This window comes from Oncorhynchus kisutch, linkage group LG15 (assembly GCF_002021735.2).
Source record: "Oncorhynchus kisutch isolate 150728-3 linkage group LG15, Okis_V2, whole genome shotgun sequence".
Taxonomy (NCBI): Eukaryota; Metazoa; Chordata; class Actinopteri; order Salmoniformes; family Salmonidae; genus Oncorhynchus; species Oncorhynchus kisutch.
Window position 1 is genome coordinate 29,780,185 of NC_034188.2, and position 22,699 is coordinate 29,802,883.

At 44.1% G+C, this 22,699-nt stretch overlaps 2 protein-coding genes across 2 annotated transcripts in view; both read left to right on the forward strand.

The window, feature by feature from the left end:
* Positions 1-8,666, forward strand: part of LOC109905958 (adhesion G-protein coupled receptor G4) — a 17,661-nt gene extending 8,995 nt beyond the window's left edge. The window contains exons 14-28 of the mRNA XM_031790066.1: positions 52-77; positions 963-1,105; positions 1,732-1,861; positions 2,825-2,931; positions 3,127-3,331; positions 3,484-3,649; positions 4,557-4,706; positions 5,217-5,336; positions 5,430-5,582; positions 5,689-5,810; positions 6,076-6,344; positions 6,653-6,758; positions 6,867-7,153; positions 7,615-7,716; positions 7,835-8,666. Of these exons, the coding sequence (XP_031645926.1) occupies positions 52-77; positions 963-1,105; positions 1,732-1,861; positions 2,825-2,931; positions 3,127-3,331; positions 3,484-3,649; positions 4,557-4,706; positions 5,217-5,336; positions 5,430-5,582; positions 5,689-5,810; positions 6,076-6,344; positions 6,653-6,758; positions 6,867-7,153; positions 7,615-7,716; positions 7,835-7,995 (2,247 nt within the window). The 3' untranslated portion in view covers positions 7,996-8,666. The remainder of the gene's footprint in view (positions 1-51; positions 78-962; positions 1,106-1,731; positions 1,862-2,824; positions 2,932-3,126; positions 3,332-3,483; positions 3,650-4,556; positions 4,707-5,216; positions 5,337-5,429; positions 5,583-5,688; positions 5,811-6,075; positions 6,345-6,652; positions 6,759-6,866; positions 7,154-7,614; positions 7,717-7,834) is intronic.
* A 1,039-nt stretch (positions 8,667-9,705) lies between these two features.
* LOC116353595 (transcription cofactor vestigial-like protein 2) lies at positions 9,706-13,115 on the forward strand. Its single transcript, XM_031790067.1, has 4 exons — positions 9,706-9,990; positions 11,044-11,255; positions 11,405-11,800; positions 12,069-13,115. Exons 2-4 carry the CDS (start codon positions 11,063-11,065, stop codon positions 12,104-12,106), a joined length of 627 nt encoding a protein of 208 aa, XP_031645927.1. The 5' UTR covers positions 9,706-9,990; positions 11,044-11,062; the 3' UTR covers positions 12,107-13,115.
* Positions 13,116-22,699: the final 9,584 nt, after the last annotated feature.

Here is a 22,699-nt window from a genome sequence, read left to right on the forward strand (position 1 = left end):
TGGTTAAGTAAGTGTATAGTGCATATTTCATTGTGGTGTCTTCTCTGTTAGACTGCTGAGCTGAGACATGAGAAAAGGTAAGAGTTGATAAAAAGGTAAGAGATGATAAAAATGGAAAGAGATGATAAAAATTTTTAAGAGATGATAAGAATGGAAAGAGATGATAAAAAAGTTAAGAGATGATAAGACTGGAAAGAGATGATAAAAAAGTTAAGAGATGATAAGAATGGAAAGAGATGATAAAAAAGTTAAGAGATGATAAGAATGGAAAGGGATGATAAAAAAGTTAAGAGATGATAAGAATGGAAAGAGATGATAAAAAAGTTAAGAGATGATAAGAATGGAAAGAGATGATAAAAAAGTTAAGAGATGATAAAAAAGGTAAGAGATGATAAAAAAGGTAAGAGATGATAAAAAAGGTAAGAGATGATAAAAAAGGTAAGAGATGATAAAAAAGGTAAGAGATGATAAAAAAGGTAAGAGATGATAAAAAAGGTAAGAGATGATAAAAAAGGTAAGAGATGATAAAAAAGGTAAGAGATGAGAAAAAAGGTAAGAGATTCTTTTAAAAAAAGTCAAAAAACAGTTGCCATTTTGTTCTGTAGACTTGATAGATATTGATACCAACATGTTGTGTTTTGTTTTTCCCCAACTTGTTTTAGTATGCTGTTGACATTTCAGTAACCATTTTTTTTTACTGAATCTGATTTTTTAAATGTACATTTTATTTAACTAGGCAAGTCAGTTAAGAACAAATTCTTATTTACAATGACAGTCTACCAGGGAACAGTGGGCTAACTGCCTTGTTCAGAGGCTGAACAACAGATGTTTATCTTGTCAGCTCAGGATTCAATCCAGCAACCTTTCAGTTACTGGCCCAACGCTCTAACCACTAGGCTACCTGCTGCCCCAGGTTGGTCACCAGGTTGGTTTTGGGTTTTCATCCCACATTTTATCTGTAGGTTTAGATGTACCTTCCAGGTTGAGGATGCTGATGCACGTAATGTCACGACCACTCAAACACTCATCACTGACCTTCTGTCTGGGAACCATGTTGATGAAGAGATCCAGGTTGACCGCAGAGATGTCCACGTTTCACATATAGGTACAGTAGGGCTGACCTTTGACCTTGATTTTCCGATCTATTTTAGAGTGAATGAATTGTGTCCACCCAACTACTGCCACCAATCATACTTTCTCAGATCATACTTCCAAGAGGGAGGCATGGAAGAAAGAAAGAAAGAAAGAAAGAAAGAAAGAAAGAGAGAGAGAGAGAGAGAGAGAGAGAGAGAGAGAGAGAGAGAGAGAGAGAGAGAGAGAGAGAGAGAGAGAGAGAGAGAGAGAGAGAGAGAGAGAGAGAGAGAGAGAGAGAGAGAGAGAGAGAGAGAGAGAGAGAGAGAGAGAGAGAGAGAGAGAGAGAGAGAGAGAGAGAGAGAGAGAGAGAGAGAGAGAGAGAGAGAGAGAGAGAGAGAGAGAGAGAGAGAGAGAGAGAGAGAGAGAGAGAGAGAGAAAGAAGAAAGAAAGAAAGAAAGAAAGAAAGAAAGAAGAAGAAAGAAAGAAAGAAAGAAAGAAAGAAAGAAAGAAAGAAAGAAAGAAAGAAAGAAAGAAAGAAAGAAAGAAAGAAAGAAAGAAAGAAAGAAAGAAAGAAAGAAAGAAAGAAAGAAAGAAAGGGAAAAAGAGAAAGGAGGACGGAACGTGCCTGACTTATTCACCTAATTTTCCCCTCTCCAGATCCTGGGAGCTGTCCTAAGGACACCCATGAGAGTTTCTGGGGCGTGTATAAATGGCCAATCACAGAGGTCCAGGTGACAATAACTATGATCTGTGAGAAGAACCTTGGATCAAGGGCTTCCAGGAAATGGTGAAGGCCCAGCTATTTGCAATAATGCTTGTTAATTGGGGTCGGAAAATCTCATGGCTGTAGTGATGATGGTGGGAGTACCATAAATGGTGGTTTATATAGTAGATACTGTGAAGTAAAATGATGTGCATTATATTCCATGGTATAGTAGATCTTGTTATCTTTATTCAAACAGTTTCTTGCTGAATCATCTTAGCGCTATACGTCTTTCTGAGGATTCAGAATGTCTTTTAACCTGTTCAATACCAGAGCTGTGACTACGGTGAAAGGGCAAACTCATATTTCTATGGATAAATCCCCCGTTGCCATAGAGACAGCTCAGCGAAGAGATCCTTCAAATGTCTTCTAGACACAGTGCAACCCTGTCACACACGCTCTTACCTATGTGCACACAATCACTCAGTCACAGAGATGACACTGGTGGATCTCTCAGTGCGAGCAAGAATCCATTTCCTTCAATTGAATTGGGTGGACTTTTGAAGGAAATGGATTCTTGCTCGCACTGAGAGATCCACCAGTGTCATCTCTGTGACTGAGTGATTGTGTGCACATAGGTAAGAGCGTGTGTGACAGGGTTGCACTGTGTCTAGAGTCAGAGTGAAACATTGTCCTAGCGTGTATTATGCTAGCAGTGATACATTATGCCAATGTTTATTAAGCCTACCAGGGGAAGGTTGTCTGCAGGAAGTAAACATTGAAGGGAAAGAAAAGGATCATCACCTATATTTGAAAGAAAGCCCTTTGACTTACGTTTCCCATGATGCCTCCGTAGTCCACCCTTCTCCCTGAAACGTCAACACACAAAATATTTTTTTAATCATCGTAAAAAGAGGTGTGCAATTATGCAAAATAGTAACAAATTGTTTATTGACAACAGATCAGAACAAGACCAGACTGGTCCTCTCGTCTTCTGCTCATTTCACCTTCATCTCTTTTTTCTCCTGGCCCCCTTCTTCCCTTTAGTGAGTTAGATGGAGTGACTGAGAAAGCCCAATGGGCTAAGCCAAACCTGAAGGCATGCAAGCCGGTAATCACCATCTCTGATCTGGATAAAGTCACCGTCACAGCAAGTAAGTGCCTTGTGCAGTCTAAATACCAGTCACTAGGTTTTGGTGAAATAACAGTCATTTGTTATGTTGTACTGTAGCTATGGCATGCATGTTCTTCCCTAGCCTCTTCCCCTGTGTTTTTATGTAGTATTATATTAAAATATTCCACAGTGCAGTGTGCTACATAACATTGGACTTTGTGTCTTTTCCTCCCAGACAACTCAGCAGATGTGATGGACATGATTAAGAACCTCCTGGGTGACGAGGGGGACCTGAGTGACTCCCAGCTGGCCACCGTGGTCCAGAAGCTGGATGAGGTTCTGTGGGTCAGCACGGTGACCCCTCAGCTCGGCAGAGATATTGTCAACATCGTCGCTGACATCCTGGTGTCCAATTCTGACCTGTCAGCGGTCGCCAACGAGTAAGGGGAAGGGGCAATGGGGAGAGGGAATATGGTTGCAAGATTTCATGTAATTTTTCCTCATTTTCTGATGTCACCTGTGTATTTTCCTCCTCCTCTGCTGTTCTTTATGACAAATTTGTCACTCACATTTTCCATCATGTTCCCAACAGAATTCTGGGTATCACAGACAGCATTGGGGACCAGATGGATTTCCACGAGGAGTCACTAAATGTGACCGTCCCTTCCCTGGCCCTCTCCATGATCAACGTAGATCCAGAGCAGTTCCAGGGCCTCACGTTTGGTGTCTCCTCGTTTTCGACTGGCCTTGTTCCAGAGGTAAAATTGTAACAAGACCCTATTGTCTGGTCAAGCACTTTCTGGATTTGACTAGCAGTGAGTATCACAACTCAGAGATACAGTGTCCATGGTCCAGTAGCGCAGCCAATTTCCTGTCCTGTCAATATGTCCATATAAATGTCCCGTTCTTTGTTGCTCCCTGTGATATACTGAGCCCTTCCTACTAAAATTAAATGACATAATTAACTGGACTGTTTTTATTCCATTTAAATGAGGACATGTCCTTAAGGGAACAGAGAAATGTGTGACACATGTAGATGTTATGACACATGTAGATGTTATATGACACATGTAGATGTTATATGACACATGTAGATGTTATATGACACATGTAGATGTTATATGACACATGTAGATGTTATATGACACATGTAGATGTTATATGACACATGTAGATGTTATATGACACATGTAGATGTTATATGACACATGTAGATGTTATATGACACATGTAGATGTTATATGACACATGTAGATGTTATATGACACATGTAGATGTTATATGACACATGTAGATGTTATATGACACATGTAGATGTTGGAAAAAGGAAAATATAAATAATCCTGCATAACAGCAAATGTGAATTATTATGTGGACATTCCAAGTTTTACATTTCCTGCACTGCAGAAAAGCTCTCCTGCAACAGGGGGATCAAATTAAGATCCTACATCTGTAGCATTAATTTCAACTGTGCTGAAACAGCAAATAGTAATGAAAATATGACGATTTACAGAAACAAGAACATTGTTTATTCCAACACGTGTCCATTGTTTTCATTGTGGTGCAATGACCTTTAGTTCCATGATGAAATGTAGTTATATATGTCCACTTGAATAAATCATTGTACATGCGTTTTGATTATTTGTACACCACTATCTTTTATAGACCTATGTCAACCAGACGTTCTTGAGTCGGCCTTGTGATGGCACAGTCGCATCCATCTCCCTTCCGCAGTCCCTTCACAACTTCTTCCCCCAGGGAAACAAAAAAAAGAGAGTTCAGTTCCACTTCTATGGCATACAAGAGCTTTTCAAGGTACCTGGTTAAGAATGACGTCGTTAACAACGTATGAGGTGCATCATGATTTTTGGTTAATTATTCATTAATAACCTTTTACCTCAGTGGGCTAAATCATGGTCACACAGAGTGTTTCTTGGTAGTCAAAAAAACAAATCTATTCCGAAACAACAGTATACACCTCACACACAAGGTTATGGCTTAAAAAAAGAAGACACCTGTACCATGTCAGATATAGAGTTGAAATGTATTACATTTTGAGTTTGCATCCCAATATTACACTTAATATATATCACAGAAAACTGAAATATATATATTTTTAAACGTTTGACATAGAAACAGCAAGTTTTTAAAAGTAATTTAGGAAATGATGAACAACATTAATAACGTTCCACCCATGAGGCCAATAGAGGGCGATGTGGTCACTTGACTGCAGGAAGCTATGGAAGGATGGTTTACTTATTTCGAAGGGAAGCTTACAGCAAACGTACAGTAGTTCAGTGTTAAAGGTTTTATGATCATTCACAGGACTCAGCAACCAACTGGACGCTGAATAGTTATGTGGTGTCTGCCAGTGTCAACAACAGCAATGTCAGCAACCTCAGGGATCCCGTGGTGGTGACACTTCGTCACCTCAAGCCTAAAGAGGTGAGGAATGAAAAATAGCTTCATCTTACCACTGAACATAGTGATGTTTCTGCTTTAGAGCCTGACTAGCTGCACCCTTTGCTTCCCCAACAGATAAACGACAAGGTGGAGTGTGTGTACTGGGACTTCCAGAAGAACAATGGGAGCGGTGGATGGGACAGCAACGGCTGTGAGACACTTCCAAGTATCTCCGCTTATCAGACCACCTGCCAATGCTACCACCTGACCCATTTCGGGGTGCTCCTGGTGAGTCACTTTTGTCGTCGACTGAGGGAAACAAAAGACATTAGTGCACTGCATCTGGACTGATATGAGGCTCCTATTGACCTTTGGCATCTGTGGTGTCCTACAGGACGTGTCCAGGACTCCTATCGGTGAGGCTGACCAGGAGATCCTGACGGTCATCTCTTACCTGGGCTGTGGTGTGTCCTCCATCTTCCTGGGCATCAGCCTGCTCACCTACGTGGTCTTTGAGTAAGTCAGCATCTGGACAGATAGTCAAGGAGGCAGATTCATGGATCGGGCAGACTATTTGGTGATATTACTACACTATGTTCTCTACTTTTCTGTAGCCTTTCACATCACATTCTCCAACTCTCCTCCTTTCTCTCTGTCATTGGCTTATTTCCTCCTGTGCTTCATCTGCCACTCACACTATTCTTCTCATTCTCACCCTCTTTCCATTCATCTCGCAATATTATATTTTTTCTCTCACTCTCTCTCTTCCACTCCGTCACAGGAAGCTACGTAGCGACTACCCATCTAAGATCCTCATCAACCTTTCTGTGGCTCTGCTGGGCCTGAACCTAGTCTTCCTGCTGGACTCCTGGCTGTCCTCCTTCGGCAGCTACGGTCTCTGCATCAGCACGGCAGCCACGCTGCACTACTTCCTGTTAGCCTCATTCACCTGGATGGGCCTGGAGGCCATCCACATGTACTTCGCTCTGGTCAAGGTCTTCAACGTCTATGTCCCCCTCTACATCCACAAGTTCTGCGCCCTCGGCTGGGGTAAGGCAGTCTGAAGCAAAATAAGGACACTTGTATTAAAATATTTTAGAGCAAGAATTGTATGACTACAATTATCTTTTTTTATTTGCTTGTCTCGGAATAACATTCTAATATGTGTTGAGAGCCTTGAGACGATAAAAAAAAGATCAATCAATTCAAGGTAAATGACAGTGATTTACTTTCCTTTTCGACGTTTTGTTTTGTAGTCAGTGTTTGAAACGTTTACACAGGCCCTGATCTAACGGATTAGCTGACCATGTTTGATGAGGGAATAGAATGAAGAGGTAAAGTTCTCTGTCTCCACACAGGCATTCCTCTGGTGATTGTCAGCATGGTCCTAGCCGTAGAGAAGGATGCCTATGGCAATGTTCTATCTGAGGCCTCCCTTGACTCTCTACAGGGCTCTGAGCCATTGTGAGTGTGCTGCACGGCCAGTTGACCAGTGTTACTGATACAGGTTATTGATAGGGGTGTGTGGCAGTTCATCACATCCATGTTATTAATCATCTCTCCCTTTCTCAGCTGTTGGATGCAGAGTAATGTTTTCTTCTACGTCACGGTCGTGTCGTTCGTGCTGCTGGTCCTGGTTTTTAACGTGGTCGTGTTCATTGTGGTTCTGGTCCAAATCCGCCACATGCAGACCAATAAGCCTGCAGCAACAGGAAACAAGCACTGTGCCATGCATGATTTGAGAGCAGTGGCCAGTCTCACCTTCCTATTGGGTCTCACCTGGCCAATAGCCTTCTTTACCTGGGGACCAGCCAGGGTCCCTATGCTCTACCTCTTCTCAGTCCTCAACAGTCTGCAAGGTAAGGGGACCAATATAATAGTGTCTATTGTACAAGAAGGTGAGAGACCACCCAACTACTGCCACCAATCATACTTTCTCAGATCATACTTCCAAGAGGGAGGCATGGAAGAAAGAAAGAAAGAAAGAAAGAAAGAAAGAAAGAAAGAGAGAGAGAGAGAGAGAGAGAGAGAGAGAGAGAGAGAGAGAGAGAGAGAGAGAGAGAGAGAGAGAGAGAGAGAGAGAGAGAGAGAGAGAGAGAGAGAGAGAGAGAGATAAGCAGGCAGGCGGAGACAGAGATAGAAAGAGAGAAGCCCCATTATCTCCTCTCCTCTCTTGTACAAGAAGGTATGAGAGAGAGAGAGAGAGAGAGAGAGAGAGAGAGAGAGAGAGAGAGAGAGAGAGAGAGAGAGGTAAGCAGGCAGGCGGAGACAGAGATAGAAAGAGAGAAGCCCCATTATCTCCTCTCTGTCTATGTTTCAGGGTTCTTTATCTTTGTCTTCCACTGCCTGATGAAAGAGAATGTGAGGAAGCAGTGGAGGATCCATCTGTGCTGTGGCCGATTCAGGCTCAAAGACTACTCAGGTACAGTCGATGGGCCTCCAAGCAGTTTGTCTGCTAAATGACTCAAATGTAAATGTAAATATGGTTCATAGAGAGTGTTCCTGAAGTTGCTTCATTTTTACCTTTGACCCGGGTTTAGATTGGAGCCACTCCATGACGATGGGCAGCAAGACCAAGCAGAACCAGCTGGTGCACCGCTCTCCATCTGTCAAGTCTGTCAACACCTCCTCTAGGAAGATCTCTGATGACTCCACTACAGCTAGCTGTAGCTCTGGCACACCCTACCAACAGGGGGCCTAGTCTACTGTAGCTCCACCACGGGGCCTAGTCTAGCTCCACCAGGGAGCCTAGCTCCACCAGGGGGCCTAGCCTAGCTCCACCAGGGAGCCTAGCTCCACCAGGGGGCCTAGCCTAGCTCCACCAGGGGGCCTAGCCTAGCTCCACCAGGGGGCCTAGCCTAGCTCCACCAGGGAGCCTAGCTCTACCAGGGGGCCTAGCCTAGCTCCACCAGGGGGCCGAGCCTAGCTCCACCAGGGGGCCGAGCCTAGCTCCACCAGGGGGCCGAGCATGGCTCACAGGACAGGGACACTGAACTTTACACAACATGTGCTATAACATCCTTCATCTGAAACAATGGGAAAAGCTTGAGCTCAGGACATCATAGCAGACACCTGAGTTCAGTCCATTCTGAATTGCACTGTCGTATGTCTCTCTGCAGTGCAGTCTCAACTTCCTCAGGAGATAAACATAATCTAGGTTTAAGTGTTAGCCTGTTCTGTGCATTAAAGGACACAAACTCTATGAATGATGTGTATTGTAAGTGGACTATTGTTGTAGTAAATTATCAATATGTTGGTACCTTGTGCATTCTATCTGGTAAATTGCATTTCTCTTCTCCATAATGTGTTTATGTTTATCTTTTCATGATGTTAAATTAATAACTTTTGCAAATAAAGAAGAGGAATGAAAACCTTGAAGTGTAAAGAGTCAACGACACTTCAAAACCTTTCTTGACTTCACAGAAACCTATATTTTCAAAGCCTCGTAATGTAGGCATTCCATTGGGCTGTCTCTCACCATTTCAACAGGAAACAATCCACAACATTTAATGAAACACGTTATGTTTACCGCCATCTCCGAAAGACTTGAAGGTTGATGAATGTGGTTTGTTTAGCATAGCGGAGAATCTTTTATTTTCAGTCTTTTCTCCATTTCTCCATCTAAAATACACCTTATGAATAGCACTCTTCCCACACGTGCATTTTGACGGAAAGATAAGGCTATGTGGTCCATTCAAAAGGTGCCGAATGTAAACGTGGGGACATTTCAATGGAAAGACGCCTGACAAGGAGGATCTGTGTCAAGCATATGACAGCATAACATCTCATGTTGTTTCAGCTGTATGGTTACAAGGCAATGTGTCCTTGTGTTGACTAGTGAAAAGATGTCTGCATCACATCTTCATTGGTGACTGGGACTTTCATTGTAGTTCTCTGTATGAATATGGAATACCATCTCCTTTTCTAAAGAGAGCTGTTTCAAATAAGAATTTCAAGTCTAATATAGAATATTGATTTATTGCAGTATTGCAATTACCTTACTGTCTGAAAATGGTCAGCTGTCTGCATTCTGCCCATCGGAAAACATCTATGCTGAGCATACAATGCTTGTCTTAGATTGACATGAGGATTATTACTTGCACAGTGCACAGAAAGTAAGATCATGTAAATATCACAAAGCAATAGCCATTCTATAACCATGCTATTGTTTATTTTAACCCTTCCAATATCAAACTGCAGATATTTCCACACTTTCTAACTGACAAACCCTTCCCATATAGAATGTGTTCCCATAAACTCTTCTTTAAAAGTGAACAGACGTTTTTGGCAGTGCAGTTCACTAAGGAATGTTTTTATAAGGTGCTGCAAGTGTGTGGAGGAACTTGTTGAGTTACATTCTCATCATACCGAGTTCATAGCGCGTCACACCCTCCCTCCCGACGTCTACTGCACAGCAGGCAGCTGGAGCGCTGGATGTGTTGAAGGGAGGCGGGTTGACTGACTCCAAGAAGCGGAGAGTTTGATGTTTACTCCGTCAATCTGGAAACTTGAAAGAGCACAACGATCTTCAAAGGTTTTATTATATCAGCAGCATTTGAAGAATGCCAGTGCTGTTGTCAAAGGAATGACATTTTGACTCATTTTTGGCAATTGCATGTAATCAACAACAGCAAAGGTTCCTTCAATCAATCCAACCAGGAACTTGGTCCTTGGTCAGAGGAGCTCACCTGCTCAGGTAAGAGTACATGTCATGTATTCCTTTCTTCTGATATAATCTAAGAATACTGTCAATGTAATATATGGTTTTAACAATATTTGCAGATACATGTGTGATTATTATAATTCACCATAACCGTTTATGGTGAATTATCTATTATTCTCTCATTTATGTCACTTGGGAACTTTTTCATTCAATTTTATGTGGTTGTTGATACAATTTGACTGAATCAAAGATAAAAATCAGTCTATCACAAAGTTGTGATAAAAGGTATGTAGCTTGTAACATGTGGACAGCAATGAGCATTGATTTACTTTGTACCTATAATGTGTGTACTGACAAGCAGACATTGTTTTTAAATAACAGATATCTGCTAATTAAAAGATGTCATTTCAGTCACGTTTTGGAAAGCTTATCCTGCCCATTCTATTACAGTCATACATACACGGTTGATGGGGATTTTTCAACTGTCGGTGAATCAAATAAGCTCACCAGGATACTTTCCTTTTTTGGGATTAAAACAAAATAAAAAATAACTATTTGACTACTTCATGGCGAGATGATTTGTTAATTCCCCTTGGATGCTACGGTATCCATCCAAGTCAGGAAATCCAATCCAAACCGAGAGAGTTATAATATTTTTTTAATTGTTTTTATTTTCATTTCACCCTTATTTAACCAGATAAGCTGGTTGAGAACAAGTTCTCATTTACTGGCCAAGATAAAGCAAAGCAAATGAAATCCATATCCTAAATGATAGACTTACAAACAGCATAATTCCAATGAATGAAACAATCACATGCTGTATGAGTAGCCTAGCCTACAGATGGATTTGCTATTCACAATATCAATGTTCTCTACCTTTCAACTATTGTACTCTACCACAGGAGGCTGGTGACACCTTAATTGGGTAGGACGGGCTCGTTGGTAAAGGCTGGAGCGGAATGGTATCAAACACATCAAACAAATGGTTTCCATGTGTTTGATGCCATTCAATATGCTCCTTACGGCCATTATTATGAGCCATCCTCCCCTCAGCAGCCCCCACTGTACTCTACTATGTTCCACCAGGTTCTGAGTTGAGTCAGCGATGGCAGTTCGTTCAGGTAGCCCCCAGGAAGTTGTAAAGACAGAGGTGCAGTCCGATAGAGTCATCTTCACCTACTTCCAGGGTGACATTGGTAGCATGGTGGACCAACACTTCACCCGTGCCCTCGGCAAGGCCGGCAAGAACAAGGCCCCCAGTGGGAAGGGCAAAAAGAGCCGCAAAGCTGTCAAATCTGGTGAGCAGACAATATTGCACAATATCTCATACTGTGCAATTAAGTTTATCATCCTGATGCTGTGTGCACCAAACAAGAAAACAGGTGTTCACTGACATGTGAAATGTACACAATGAAAATTCTAGATACTTTTTCTCAATCTGTTTCAGAGTCTGACTTAACGTCTTGTCGGTGGGGTGTCTCAACCCCATCCTGGTCTGAAGGCCACTTTGCCGCTGTCTCTGGTTCCCTTCAGCTGAGCAACACCAAGGAGTCCAGCTCCAGCCACCCCCTCGCCCTCGACTCCCCAGACGAGAGCCCCAGCCCCTGGGCCTTTGCCTCCAGGCAACATGGTGGTCTGGGCCTTCCCGCCATGGCTTATCCCCATGCCATGTCCCCTGAGGGCCTGGGGGTCACTGGACAACATTACACCAACTCCCTGCTCAATCTCCTCCACAGTGACCGGTCAGAGGTGGCTGCAGACATGGTCTCAGGCTCCAAACCAGAGCTTTTCTCTAGCTGGACGGGTCACCCGGTCTTCAGAGAACCCATGAACCCTGACTCAGGTATGGCTGCCTCAACACAGATCCCTTATCACTATTCATGTGTAGGAAAAGGAAGACTTCTCTCTTACACAGATTAGATAGTGAACTGTAGCTTAGATCACTGTCAGATAAATCTACCATCCAAAATGAATTGGTGTTGTGAAGATTAGGGAGGTTTCACAGTACCTGTGCTTCAGTACTTTTTCTCAACTTCATATCATTTGATTGTTTGGTTGGTTTTCAAAAAGTCTGTTTTGAGTTATTCATCACCTATTCCTCCCTCTTTCAGGAATAGTTCTGGAGAAAAAGGACCTGTATTGGTATTAAATGAAGTGACACTGCGCAGGGAAGAGAGAGAAGAGTCTGCAACACATTCATGCTGTGCTCCCTCCTCTGGTAATCAGACAATTTCCTGCCAAACCAGCCTCCTCCACAGCCACTCTCAGAAGGATATCAGTTCCCTGAAATGCAACAGCTGGAACGGCCTCTCAGAAACAAAACACTTTCTGACTAACCTGTTTGCAAACCGGATTATAATTCAAGGAGTCGGGGGGTGGGGTGTCAGAGTCACATCAAAAATCAAAAATAGCCTGTTTCGACTGTGGAGAAAGTTTACATTAGATACTTACATCAATTTCCTACGTAAAAAATTTAAAAAACATGTATTTTTTATTTTTACAATTTAACAATTTCAAACATTTATTGAAATACGGGTGTTTATGAATAGCTGTGGACTTCGGAAGGAGTTTTTTAAAAATGTGATCTTCATTTGTGATGTGGAACCAGCTAATAAGGTTTAGCTCATAGCAAATGAATGAAATGCAGTTGATATCCTTATGATTGTCATGAAAATGAAAGGGGTTTATGGAGAGGTTTATGAAATAGGTTATTCAGAGATTGTCTACTTTGTATGCTCAGCAGCAAACTACATTGCACTGTAGGCATTGACACAAACCTCTTTTACTGTAATAATTGAGTTGTAAGACTTTGGATTTAAACTTAAAACATGTATCTGTTGCATCTTAATGAAGTGCAAAAACACCTGGACATCTGGATTGATCTGGATTAGATTAAATATCTTTTGCCTGGAAAGTGTACATTACTCTCACAGGAACAGACCTCGAGCCATTTAGAACAAGTTTGACCATACTGCCACCATATGGCTGAAAACATGACGAGGGAAGAGGTGCCAAATGTACAAAATGTCACTTGAAATGAATATTAGACTATTAAAATGTTATTTTGTTTTCTCATTCATTTTTAATGTGTGGATATTTTATTGATGCATAGTGGATTATATTCAGTAATACAAATAAAATATTTTTTCCCCTCCGAACTGGGCAGAGCATTTTTGTTAAAATGTTGTTTAGAACAAAGTGGCCAAAGCATCTTCCGCCCTGTAAATGTTTTGGAACGGTACTTTGCTAAAAGGTGTCAAACAAACTGTCAAATTCTTTATCCAATGATACTAAAAAAGAGAGGAACGACAGCTAGAGGGGTGTTGCATTGTGTTTCAGTATTAGCATAGGAAGAGGACGGGCAGGTGAGGCAGTAGCATAGGAAGAGAGCAGACAGATGAGGCAGTAGCATAGGAAGAGGACGGGCAGGTGAGGCAGTAGCATAGGAAGAGGACGGGCAGGTGAGGCAGTAGCATAGGAAGAGAGCAGACAGATGAGGCAGTAGCATAGGAAGAGGACGGGCAGGTGAGGCAGTAGCATAGGAAGAGGACGGGCAGGTGAGGCAGTAGCGTAGGAAGAGGACGGGCAGGTGAGGCAGTAGCATAGGAAGAGAGCAGACAGATGAGGCAGTAGCATAGGAAGAGAGCAGACAGATGAGGCAGTAGCATCGGAAGAGGACGGGCAGGTGAGGCATTAGCATAGGAAGAGGACGGGCAGGTGAGGCAGTAGCATAGGAAGAGGACGGGCAGGTGAGGCAGTAGCATAGGAAGAGGACGGGCAGGTGAGGCAGTAGCATAGGAAGAGAGCAGACAGATGAGGCAGTAGCATGGGAAGAGAGCAGACAGATGAGGCAGTAGCATAGGAAGAGGACGGGCAGGTGAGGCAGTAGCATAGGAAGAGGATGGGCAGGTGAGGCAGTAGCATAGGAAGAGGACGGGCAGGTGAGGCAGTAGCATAGGAAGAGAGCAGACAGATGAGGCAGTAGCATAGGAAGAGGACGGGCAGGTGAGGCAGTAGCATAGGAAGAGGACGGGCAGGTGAGGCAGTAGCATAGGAAGAGAGCAGACAGATGAGGCAGTAGCATAGGAAGAGGACGGGCAGGTGAGGCAGTAGCATAGGAAGAGGACGGGCAGGTGAGGCAGTAGCGTAGGAAGAGGACGGGCAGGTGAGGCAGTAGCATAGGAAGAGGGAAGACAGTTGAGGCAGTAGCATAGGAAGAGGACAGAGGTGAGGCAGTAGCATAGAAAGAAGGTTATTTTCATTTTCACCTCCCTCCTCTCAAGGCTCATGGAGAGTAAATGAAACACAGCGAGTATGTTGGTTTACTTCATTCTTCATTCTAATTGAAGTATGTCAGCCTCAGTAAATCACATGTCTGGAGGAGCTCTTGTGTGATTCTTCAGCCCTGTCATTCAAAAGAATAAATAATAAAAGATGAAACTGAACAACACAACAACAAAGCTCTTAAGGAACAACTTCTGCTACATCCTATGGTAATGAGATTGTGGCTACCCTTGTGAAACACATGATAATAGATATGGGCTTGGTATATACTGGTGCCTTCCCCCACACCCACCCCTTTCCTAATCAGACTGGCAAGCATGTTGAGGTCCACCCCTCACAACGACCCACATTGAAAGCTGCAGATGGAGGAACAACTACTGTATCTCCACATGCTTGCTCGAAGGTAACATGTCTAAATGATTACCGCCCGGTAGCACTCACATCGGTAGCCATGAAGTGCTTTAAAAGGCTGGTCATGGCTCACATCAACACCATCATGCCAGAAACCCTAGACCCACTCCAATTCGTATACCGACCCAACAGATCCACAGATGAGTCAATCTCTATTCCACTCCACAATACCCTTTCCCACCTGGACAAAAGGAACACCTACAGTGGGGAGAACAAGTATTTGATACACTGCCGATTTTGCAGGTTTTCCTACTTACAAAGCATGTAGAGGCCTGTCATTTTTATCATAGGTACACTTCAACTGTGAGAGACGGAATCTAAAACAAAAATCCAGAAAATCACATTGTATGATTTTTAAGTAATTAATTAGCATTTTATTGCATGACATAAGTATTTAATACATCAGAAAAGCAGAACTTAATATTTGGTACAGAAAACTTTGTTTGCAATTACAGAGATCATACGTTTCCTGTAGTTCTTGACCAGGTTTGACCCAGCGACAGCCCCGAAACCTGAAGGATCTGGAGAAGGTCTATATGGAGGAGTGGGCCAAAATCCCTGCTACAGTGTGTGCAAACCTTTATTTGGTTACTACATGATTCCATGATTCCATGTGTATTTTCATTGTGTTGATCTCTTCACTATTATTCTACAATGTAGAAAATGCTAAACATAAAAACCCTTGAATGAGTAGGTGTGTCCCAACTTTTGACTGGTACTGTAGGCCAAGCTCAGCCTTTGAGCTTGTTGATCTATTATCCCTTTGCAGTGTGACTGGAATAGAAAGGCTATCTGGAAAAAATGCATTTGGAAAGAATTCAGACCCCTTGATTTTTACACTTTGTTATGTTACAGCCTTATTCTAAAATTGTTTAAATGGTTTCCCCCCCTTAATCTACACACTACCCCCATAATGACAAGGCAAAACAGGTTTTCTGAACATTTTGCTAAAATTAAATAATGAAATATTACATTTACATAAGTATTCAGAACCTTGACTCAGTATTTCAAAGCACCTTTGGCAGCGATTACAGCTTTGTCGTTTTTGGTATGACACTAGAAGCTTGGCACACCTGTATCTGTGGAGTTTCTCCCATTTTTCTCTGCAGATCCTCTCCAGCTCTGTCAGGTTGCCTGGGGAGTGTCTCTGCACAGCTATTTTCAGGTCTTTCCAGAGATGTTTAAGTCTGGGCTCCGGCTGGGCCACTCAAGGATATTCAGAGACTTGTCCCGAAGCCACTCCTGCGTTGTCTTGGCTGTGTGTTTAGGGTTGTTGTCCTGAGCAGGTTTTCATCAAGGAACTCTCTGTACTTTGCTCCGTTCATCTTTGCCTCGATCATGACTAGTCTCCCTGCCGCTGAAAAACATCCACACAGCATGATTCTGCCACCACTCTTCACAGTAGGAATAGTGCCAGGTTTCCTCCAGACATGGCACTTGGCATTCAGGCCAAAGAGTTCAATCTTGGTTTCATCAGACCAGAATCTTGTTTCTAATGGTCTGAGAGTCTTTAGGTGCCCTTTGGCAAACTCCAAGCGGGCTCCTGTGCCTTTTCCTGAGGAGTGGCTTCCATCTGGCCACTCTACCATAAAGGCCTGATTGTTGGAGTGCGGCAGAGATGGTTGTCTTTCTAGAAAGTTCCTCCCCAGAGGAACTCTGGAGCTGTCAGAGTGACCATCGGGCTCTTGGTCACTGTTGTGCCCCAATTACATGACATTCTTTTATCTGTCACCCCTGAGAAGGTGATTGAATGTCAAAAAGAAGACACCAGTCTTCGCAAGTGTTTTGCTTCGGTAATTTCCATTGAGGAAGCTAAAACTAGAGAGACCGCCTACTTTATGGAAGCAGGAGTTTTGATGCGGAAATGGGCATCTCATGACACCGTTAATGACTTGAGTGAAGTGTGTCAAGTGGTTGTTCCTACACCGTTCCGACAGCAGGTGCTGTCACTCGCCCATGACCAGGCGTGGTCTGGACACTTGGGGATCACAAAGACTTATAACCGGGTCCTTCGTCATTTCTTCTGGCCAGGTTTGAAGTCTGATGTGGTCCAATTTTGTAAAACATGTCACATATGTCAACTCACTGGGAAAGTGAATCAAACAGTTCCACGAGCGCCGCTCTGCCCGATTCCTGTGGTGGGGGAACCGTTTGAAAGAGTGATAATTGATTGTGTAGGTCCATTGCCGAAAACCAGGTCAGGAAACCAGTTCCTACTAACGATAATGTGCAGTGCTACTCGATACCCAGAGGCTATTCCTCTCCGTACTATAACGGCTAAGACTGTGGTGAAGGCACTAGTGAAGTTCTTCTCTACGTTTGGACTCCCTAGAGTAATCCAAACTGATCAGGGATCCAACTTCATGTCTAAACTGTTTTCAAATGTGTTAAAGACATTGTGTATTTCCCATCAGGTCTCCAGTCCGTATCATCCAGAGAGTCAAGGGGCTCTAGAACGCTGGCATCAGACGCTGAAGGCAATGCTACGCAAGTATTGTATGGATACCAGTACTGATTGGGACGAGGTCAAGTGCGCCCAGTAACTGGCAAAGTGGAAGCAATTGTTGCTTTTCCTGCTCCCACTACTCGCCGCCAGTTGCGCAGATTCCTAGGGATGGTAGGGTACTATCGTACATTCTGTAGTAATTTCTCGACGGTAGTAGCTCCCCTTTCATCTCTGCTTAGTCCCAAGGTACCATTCAAGTGGTCCAAGGACTGTAACTACGCTTTTGAGTCCGCTAAAGCGCTACTTTGTAGTGCCCCAGTGCTTGCCGCCCCCAACTTTGACAAACCTTTTAAGTTGGAGGTAGATGCTAGTATAGTGGGGGTGGGTGCGGTTCTCTTACAGGAAGATGAAGATGGAGTGGATTGGCCCGTCAGTTTCTTCTCCCGTAAGTTCAACTCGTGTCAGTCAAGATACTCTACAATTGAACAAGAGACGCTGGCTTTATTGCTTGCCTTACAGTTCTTTGAGGTATATGTGGGCTCCAGTGCCTTGCCTGTTATGGTCTTCACATACCATAATCCGTTGGTGTTTTTGAAACAAATGTACAACCAGAACCGCCGCCTTATGCGGTGGGCTCTGATTGTACAAGGATATAATGTACAGATAGCTTATGTGAAGGGCTCGGCGAATGTGGTTGCTGACGCTCTATCACGGGTTTACTAACTGGGGATACGTTGGCATTTGTTATTGCAAAACTAGGTTTGCAATTTTTGTGGTGGGCGTGTTACGTTCCCCAGATTATGTGTTGTAGTTTGTGTATTTGCATGTGTTTATTTCAGGAAATGGCTTCCTGAAATCCCTCAAGCAGCTGATAGGTCGACTCCAGGGCTAATTGGAGAGCTGACCCCGCCCCCTCGTCAAGACACAGCTGTCTCCAATTACACATTCATTCTGAAGCTATATAAAAGCCAGTGTTCTGTTCAGGAGGGAGAGATTTTCTGGGAGGTCATTGCACAGATTTTGCTAGAGAGATTTGCTAAAGATCTTTTTGGAGGTAGAGATTTTGCTGGAGGTAGGGATTGCTGAGATTGATTGTGATAGAGGTTGATTTTGCTGGGAGTACATTGCTGGAAAGTGGTATGTTCTGTGAGTTTGTTGCTCAGATAGAGCTTATTTGACGTCCTTTGTTTCTTAGTTTGTTTGTGAAATTGTTTAATATTCTGTTTCATTTGTTCCCAGGGGGAAAGGGGAAGGCACCTTGGGAGTGTTTAGGCAAGAGGCCCGCGGGCATACATATACCCGTAGTATATTCACTGTCTAGGCACACTAGGTAAGACCTGGGCGGACCACCCCCTGTATTTTGGTTAGGGCACCAGGTGGTGCTAAATTAGGTAAGTAGTGGGTAGGCAGGTAAGATAGGAGAGGGGCGGGCTTTGAGATTTACTTTCTTTGCTTTGGTTCCGTCCAGACCCTTTTCCCCTTATTACCGTGTAAAGGAATAAAGTCCTTGTAAACGGTACCACATTCTGCGTGTTGTCATCCTTACTCGCACCTACAGTCCATACCTTTCTCACTTCGCGGAGAGTTTAGTTGTAGCAGGGTGTTGCGTTCCCTCTTCATAGAGGCGTGCGTAACAGTCACCTCCCTGACCCTAGGCCATTCTCCCCCGATTGCTCAGTTTGGCTGGGTGGCCAGCTCTAGGAAGTGTTTTGTTGGCTCCAAACTTCTTCCATTTACAAATGATGGATGCCACTGTGTTCTTGGGGCCCGTTGATGCTGCAATGTCTATGGTTCGACACAATCATGTCTCAGATCTTCGGACAGTTCCTTCAACCTCATGGCTTGGTTTTTGCTCTGACATGCACTTTATGACACTGTCATGAAGCGTTATGACGATCATTCATATAATACCGATCACATGCCCTCATGTCAGTCATCAGTCACAAAGAGGGTGTCTTGTCCTGCTCCTGCCTTCATCCCAGTAATCAGCAAGAGAGCATTATTATGGCAGGTTGTTGGCAGTTATGACCGTGTCAATGTGTTATGATGCCGGGTGTCAGTATCTTCCAATCATCTACCATGCAATGACACATCACACAGAGAAATAATGTTCATATGAAGAGAATCCGTATGGATCAAGTTTAAAAAATATATATATATATGGTTGGGCCTTGCTGCACATCTTAATTCCAGGCACACTGCTGGTTGTGAAAGGCTCTCCCTTTGCATCAACTCTCACAGTGATGTATCATGCCACCACTGTGCCTCACTATGAATATAGTGCAGACGTTACTAATGCATCCGAATGATTTACTCCATTGCATGACCAATTCCCCAGGTGTCACAAATGACCTTTTATCCATTTCCTGACTAGATCAGCCTGCGCTTCCAGGATAGAAGCTCCTCAGTACCTGCTTCCACTGTGGGTCTGGGATAGATTAAAGAATGTACCAGGCAATAAACATTGAGCCCCTTTGTCTTGGCTGCAGTAGAATACATATTACAGTGGAAAAGTATGTGAACCCTTTGGAAATACCTGGATTTCTGCATAAATTTGTCATAAAATTTGAACTGATCTGGGTCACAATAGACAAACAGTCTGCTTAAACTAATAACACACCGACAATTATATGTTCATGTCTTTATTGAACATACCGTGTAAACATTCACAGTGCAGGTTGGGAAAATTGTGAACCCTTGGATTTAATAACTGGTTGACCCTCCTTAGGCAGCAATAACCTCAACCAAATGTTTTCTGTAATTGCGGATCAGACTTGCACAACGATCAGGAGGAATTTTGTACCATTCCTCTTAACAAAACTGTTTCAGTTCAGCAATATTCTTGGGATGTCTGGTGTGAACTGCTCTCTTGAGGTCATGCCACAGCATCTCAATCGGGTTGAGGTCAGGACTCTATCTGGGCTCATTATATGTCCGTTATTCATTAAAATGTTTACTCCCCGTACCTGCTTCATCTCTCCAGCGTCAGTACATGTGACAGAATGAAGCAGCCCAGATGTAGGTTTGGTGGAGGTTTTATTCCAGGCACAGACTGAGCAGGCTGATATGAATTCCAGAGTGTCTCTCTCCATGGTGGGCCACCAAAATCGCTGATGCATTGTCCGGTTCATGCCAGGGTGACAGGTGAGGTGAGTAGAATGGGCCCACTGAAGAACCTCAGAACAAACTGAATCTGGCACAAACAGATCCTTACAAGGGCTGTTTCTAGGATCAGGCTGGTTTATCTGAGCCTGACGAACACGGGACTCAATCTCCCAGGAGACGGCAGCAACGATGCTGGAGGATGGCATAATGGTCTCAGGTTCTGAACTTTTGTTGTCTGCAGTGAACTGACGAGAGACGGCATCAGGCTTGGTATTCTTAGATCCAGGGCGATAAGTGAGTGTGAAGTTGAATCTTCCAAAAAACAATGCCCATCTGGCCTGCCGACAGTTGAGACATTTGGCGGTCTGGGTGTAGGCTACATTTTTATGATCCATCCACACAATGAAGGGAAGAACTGAACCCTCTAACCAGTGACGCCACTCCTCAAGAGCCAGCTTAACAGCCAAGAGTTCCCGGTTGCCAATGTCAATTTCTCTCTGCAGGTGCGTTCTTGTCCCACAAGGATGGAGCTTCTGATCCCTGGGAGAACGTTGAGACAGAACTGTACCTACCCCGGTGTCGGAAGCGTCCACATCGAGGACAAACTGGAGTTCTGGGTCTGGCTGGGTCAGGATAGGAGCAGAAGTGAAGCGGTCCTTGAGTTCCCAGAATGCTGCCTCTGCTTCAGGGGACCAGTGGAATGTAGTGGAGGTTGAGGTGATAGCGGTGAGAGGAGCTGCCAAACGACTGTAGTCACGGATGACTCATCTATAAAAATGGGCAAACCCCAGAAAACGCTGTAGCTGCTTCAGATTCATGGGCACAGGCCACTCCGTGACTGCCCTAACCTTGGCAGGGTCCATTCGTAGCTCTCCTTAAGCAATAATGTCATCTAAGAAGGACACCGAGGTAACATGAAACTCACATTTCTCAGCATTGACAAATAGCTCATTCTCCAATAGCCTTTGGAGAACTTGGTGGACGTGTTGCTTGTGAGCCTCAATGTCCTTTGAAAAAATAAGAATGTCATCCACATAGACAAAATCAAAACGCCCAATTACAGCCCTCAGGACATCATTCACCAGGCCCTGAAAACAGCCGGGGTGTTAGTGAGGCCAAAAGGCATAAAGAGGTACTCAAAATGTCCTAGTGGTGTGTTGAATGCCGTTTTCCACTCGTCTCCCTCTCTGATGCAGGTAGGCATTCCGGAGGTCCAGTTTAGTAAATACTGTGGCACCATGGAGTGGGGCAAAAGCAGAACTGATGAGTGGCAAGGGATACTTTTTCCTGACGGTGATGCTATTCAACCCACGGCCTCAGTGACCCGTCCTTCTTGACAAAGAAAAAATCCAGCTCCCACCGGAGAGGAAGATGGCCTGACATGTCCAACTTCCAGGGAGTCCTGGATGTATTCCTCCATGGCTTCTTGCTCGGGGCGAGAGAGGTTATACAACCTGCTACTAGGGAGAGGAGCTCCAGGCTGAAGCTTGATAGCACAGTCGCAAGGCCGATGAGGTGGCAGAGATGGGGTGTGGTGCTTGCTTAATACAGGAGCTAGACCGTGATATTCTGGAGGTACAGAAGACAGGTCTGGGGGTTCAGGAATGGACTGGGGTGCAGACAAGGCAGGAGAAATGGCAGAATGTAGACAATTAGAATGGCAAAATATACTCCAAGTAGTAGTAACCCTTCCGGTAGACCAGTCAATCTGTGGGTTGTGTAGCTTTAACCATGGATGGCACAGAACCAGAGGTGAGCGAGCACAGTCGATTATATGGAAACTGACCTTTTCCTGGGGATTACCAGAGAGACGCAGGATAACAGGAACAGTTTTCTCCAAAACACGGAAGAGTAGTTTTCCATTGAGAGTTGTGGGTTCCAGAGGTGAATCGAGCAAAACAGTGCCCAGGCCCAACTGTTTAACAACCCCTCGGTCCAGAAAACTCTCCTCTGTGCCTGAATCAATGAGAGCAGGCAGAGGAAAATCCTGGCTCTGACACACAAGGTTGGCCTCAAGCAGGGGTCTGGGAGATGATGGGCAGGCGATTTGGCAAGTGGCCACCTTTGGCCGATCAGGCCTGGTCACCCCCGTGGCCAGCGTGGTGCCCACCGTCTTGGCTAAGAGCAGCACCGTCATCAACCCTGTCATCTACGTGCTGTTCAACAACCAGGTGAGAGGGGGCTCTAGAGTGCAGACCAGAGGGACAATGGGGTTCACCTGTCGTGTAGCCTTTTCAGCAGTGGGGTGCCGCTTGTATAGCAGCTTAGACAGCCTTCTATTGCATCCTGGCATGTGAGGCCAGAAAAACAAGCACAGACAGCCTTTCAGAGTCATTACTGTGGCTATCATTGAGGCATCATTTTATGTGGGTATCATTATTATTTGTCCTACCATGCTGACATGATGTTTTAGCTAAATACTCTAGTTCAGGTTCAGTGTTGTACTGAACCTGAGTTCAGGTTCATAGACATGATGACTTTAGCTTGACCGGCTAA

Bases quoted from the DNA above. Each gene is read 5' to 3' on its own strand.
- LOC116353595 (XM_031790067.1), top strand. From the start codon at position 11,063: ATGGCAGTTCGTTCAGGTAGCCCCCAGGAAGTTGTAAAGACAGAGGTG. The intron at 11,256-11,404 runs GTGAGCAGACAA...AATCTGTTTCAG, and splicing joins CCGCAAAGCTGTCAAATCTG to AGTCTGACTTAACGTCTTGT. The intron at 11,801-12,068 runs GTATGGCTGCCT...TCCCTCTTTCAG, and splicing joins ACCCATGAACCCTGACTCAG to GAATAGTTCTGGAGAAAAAG.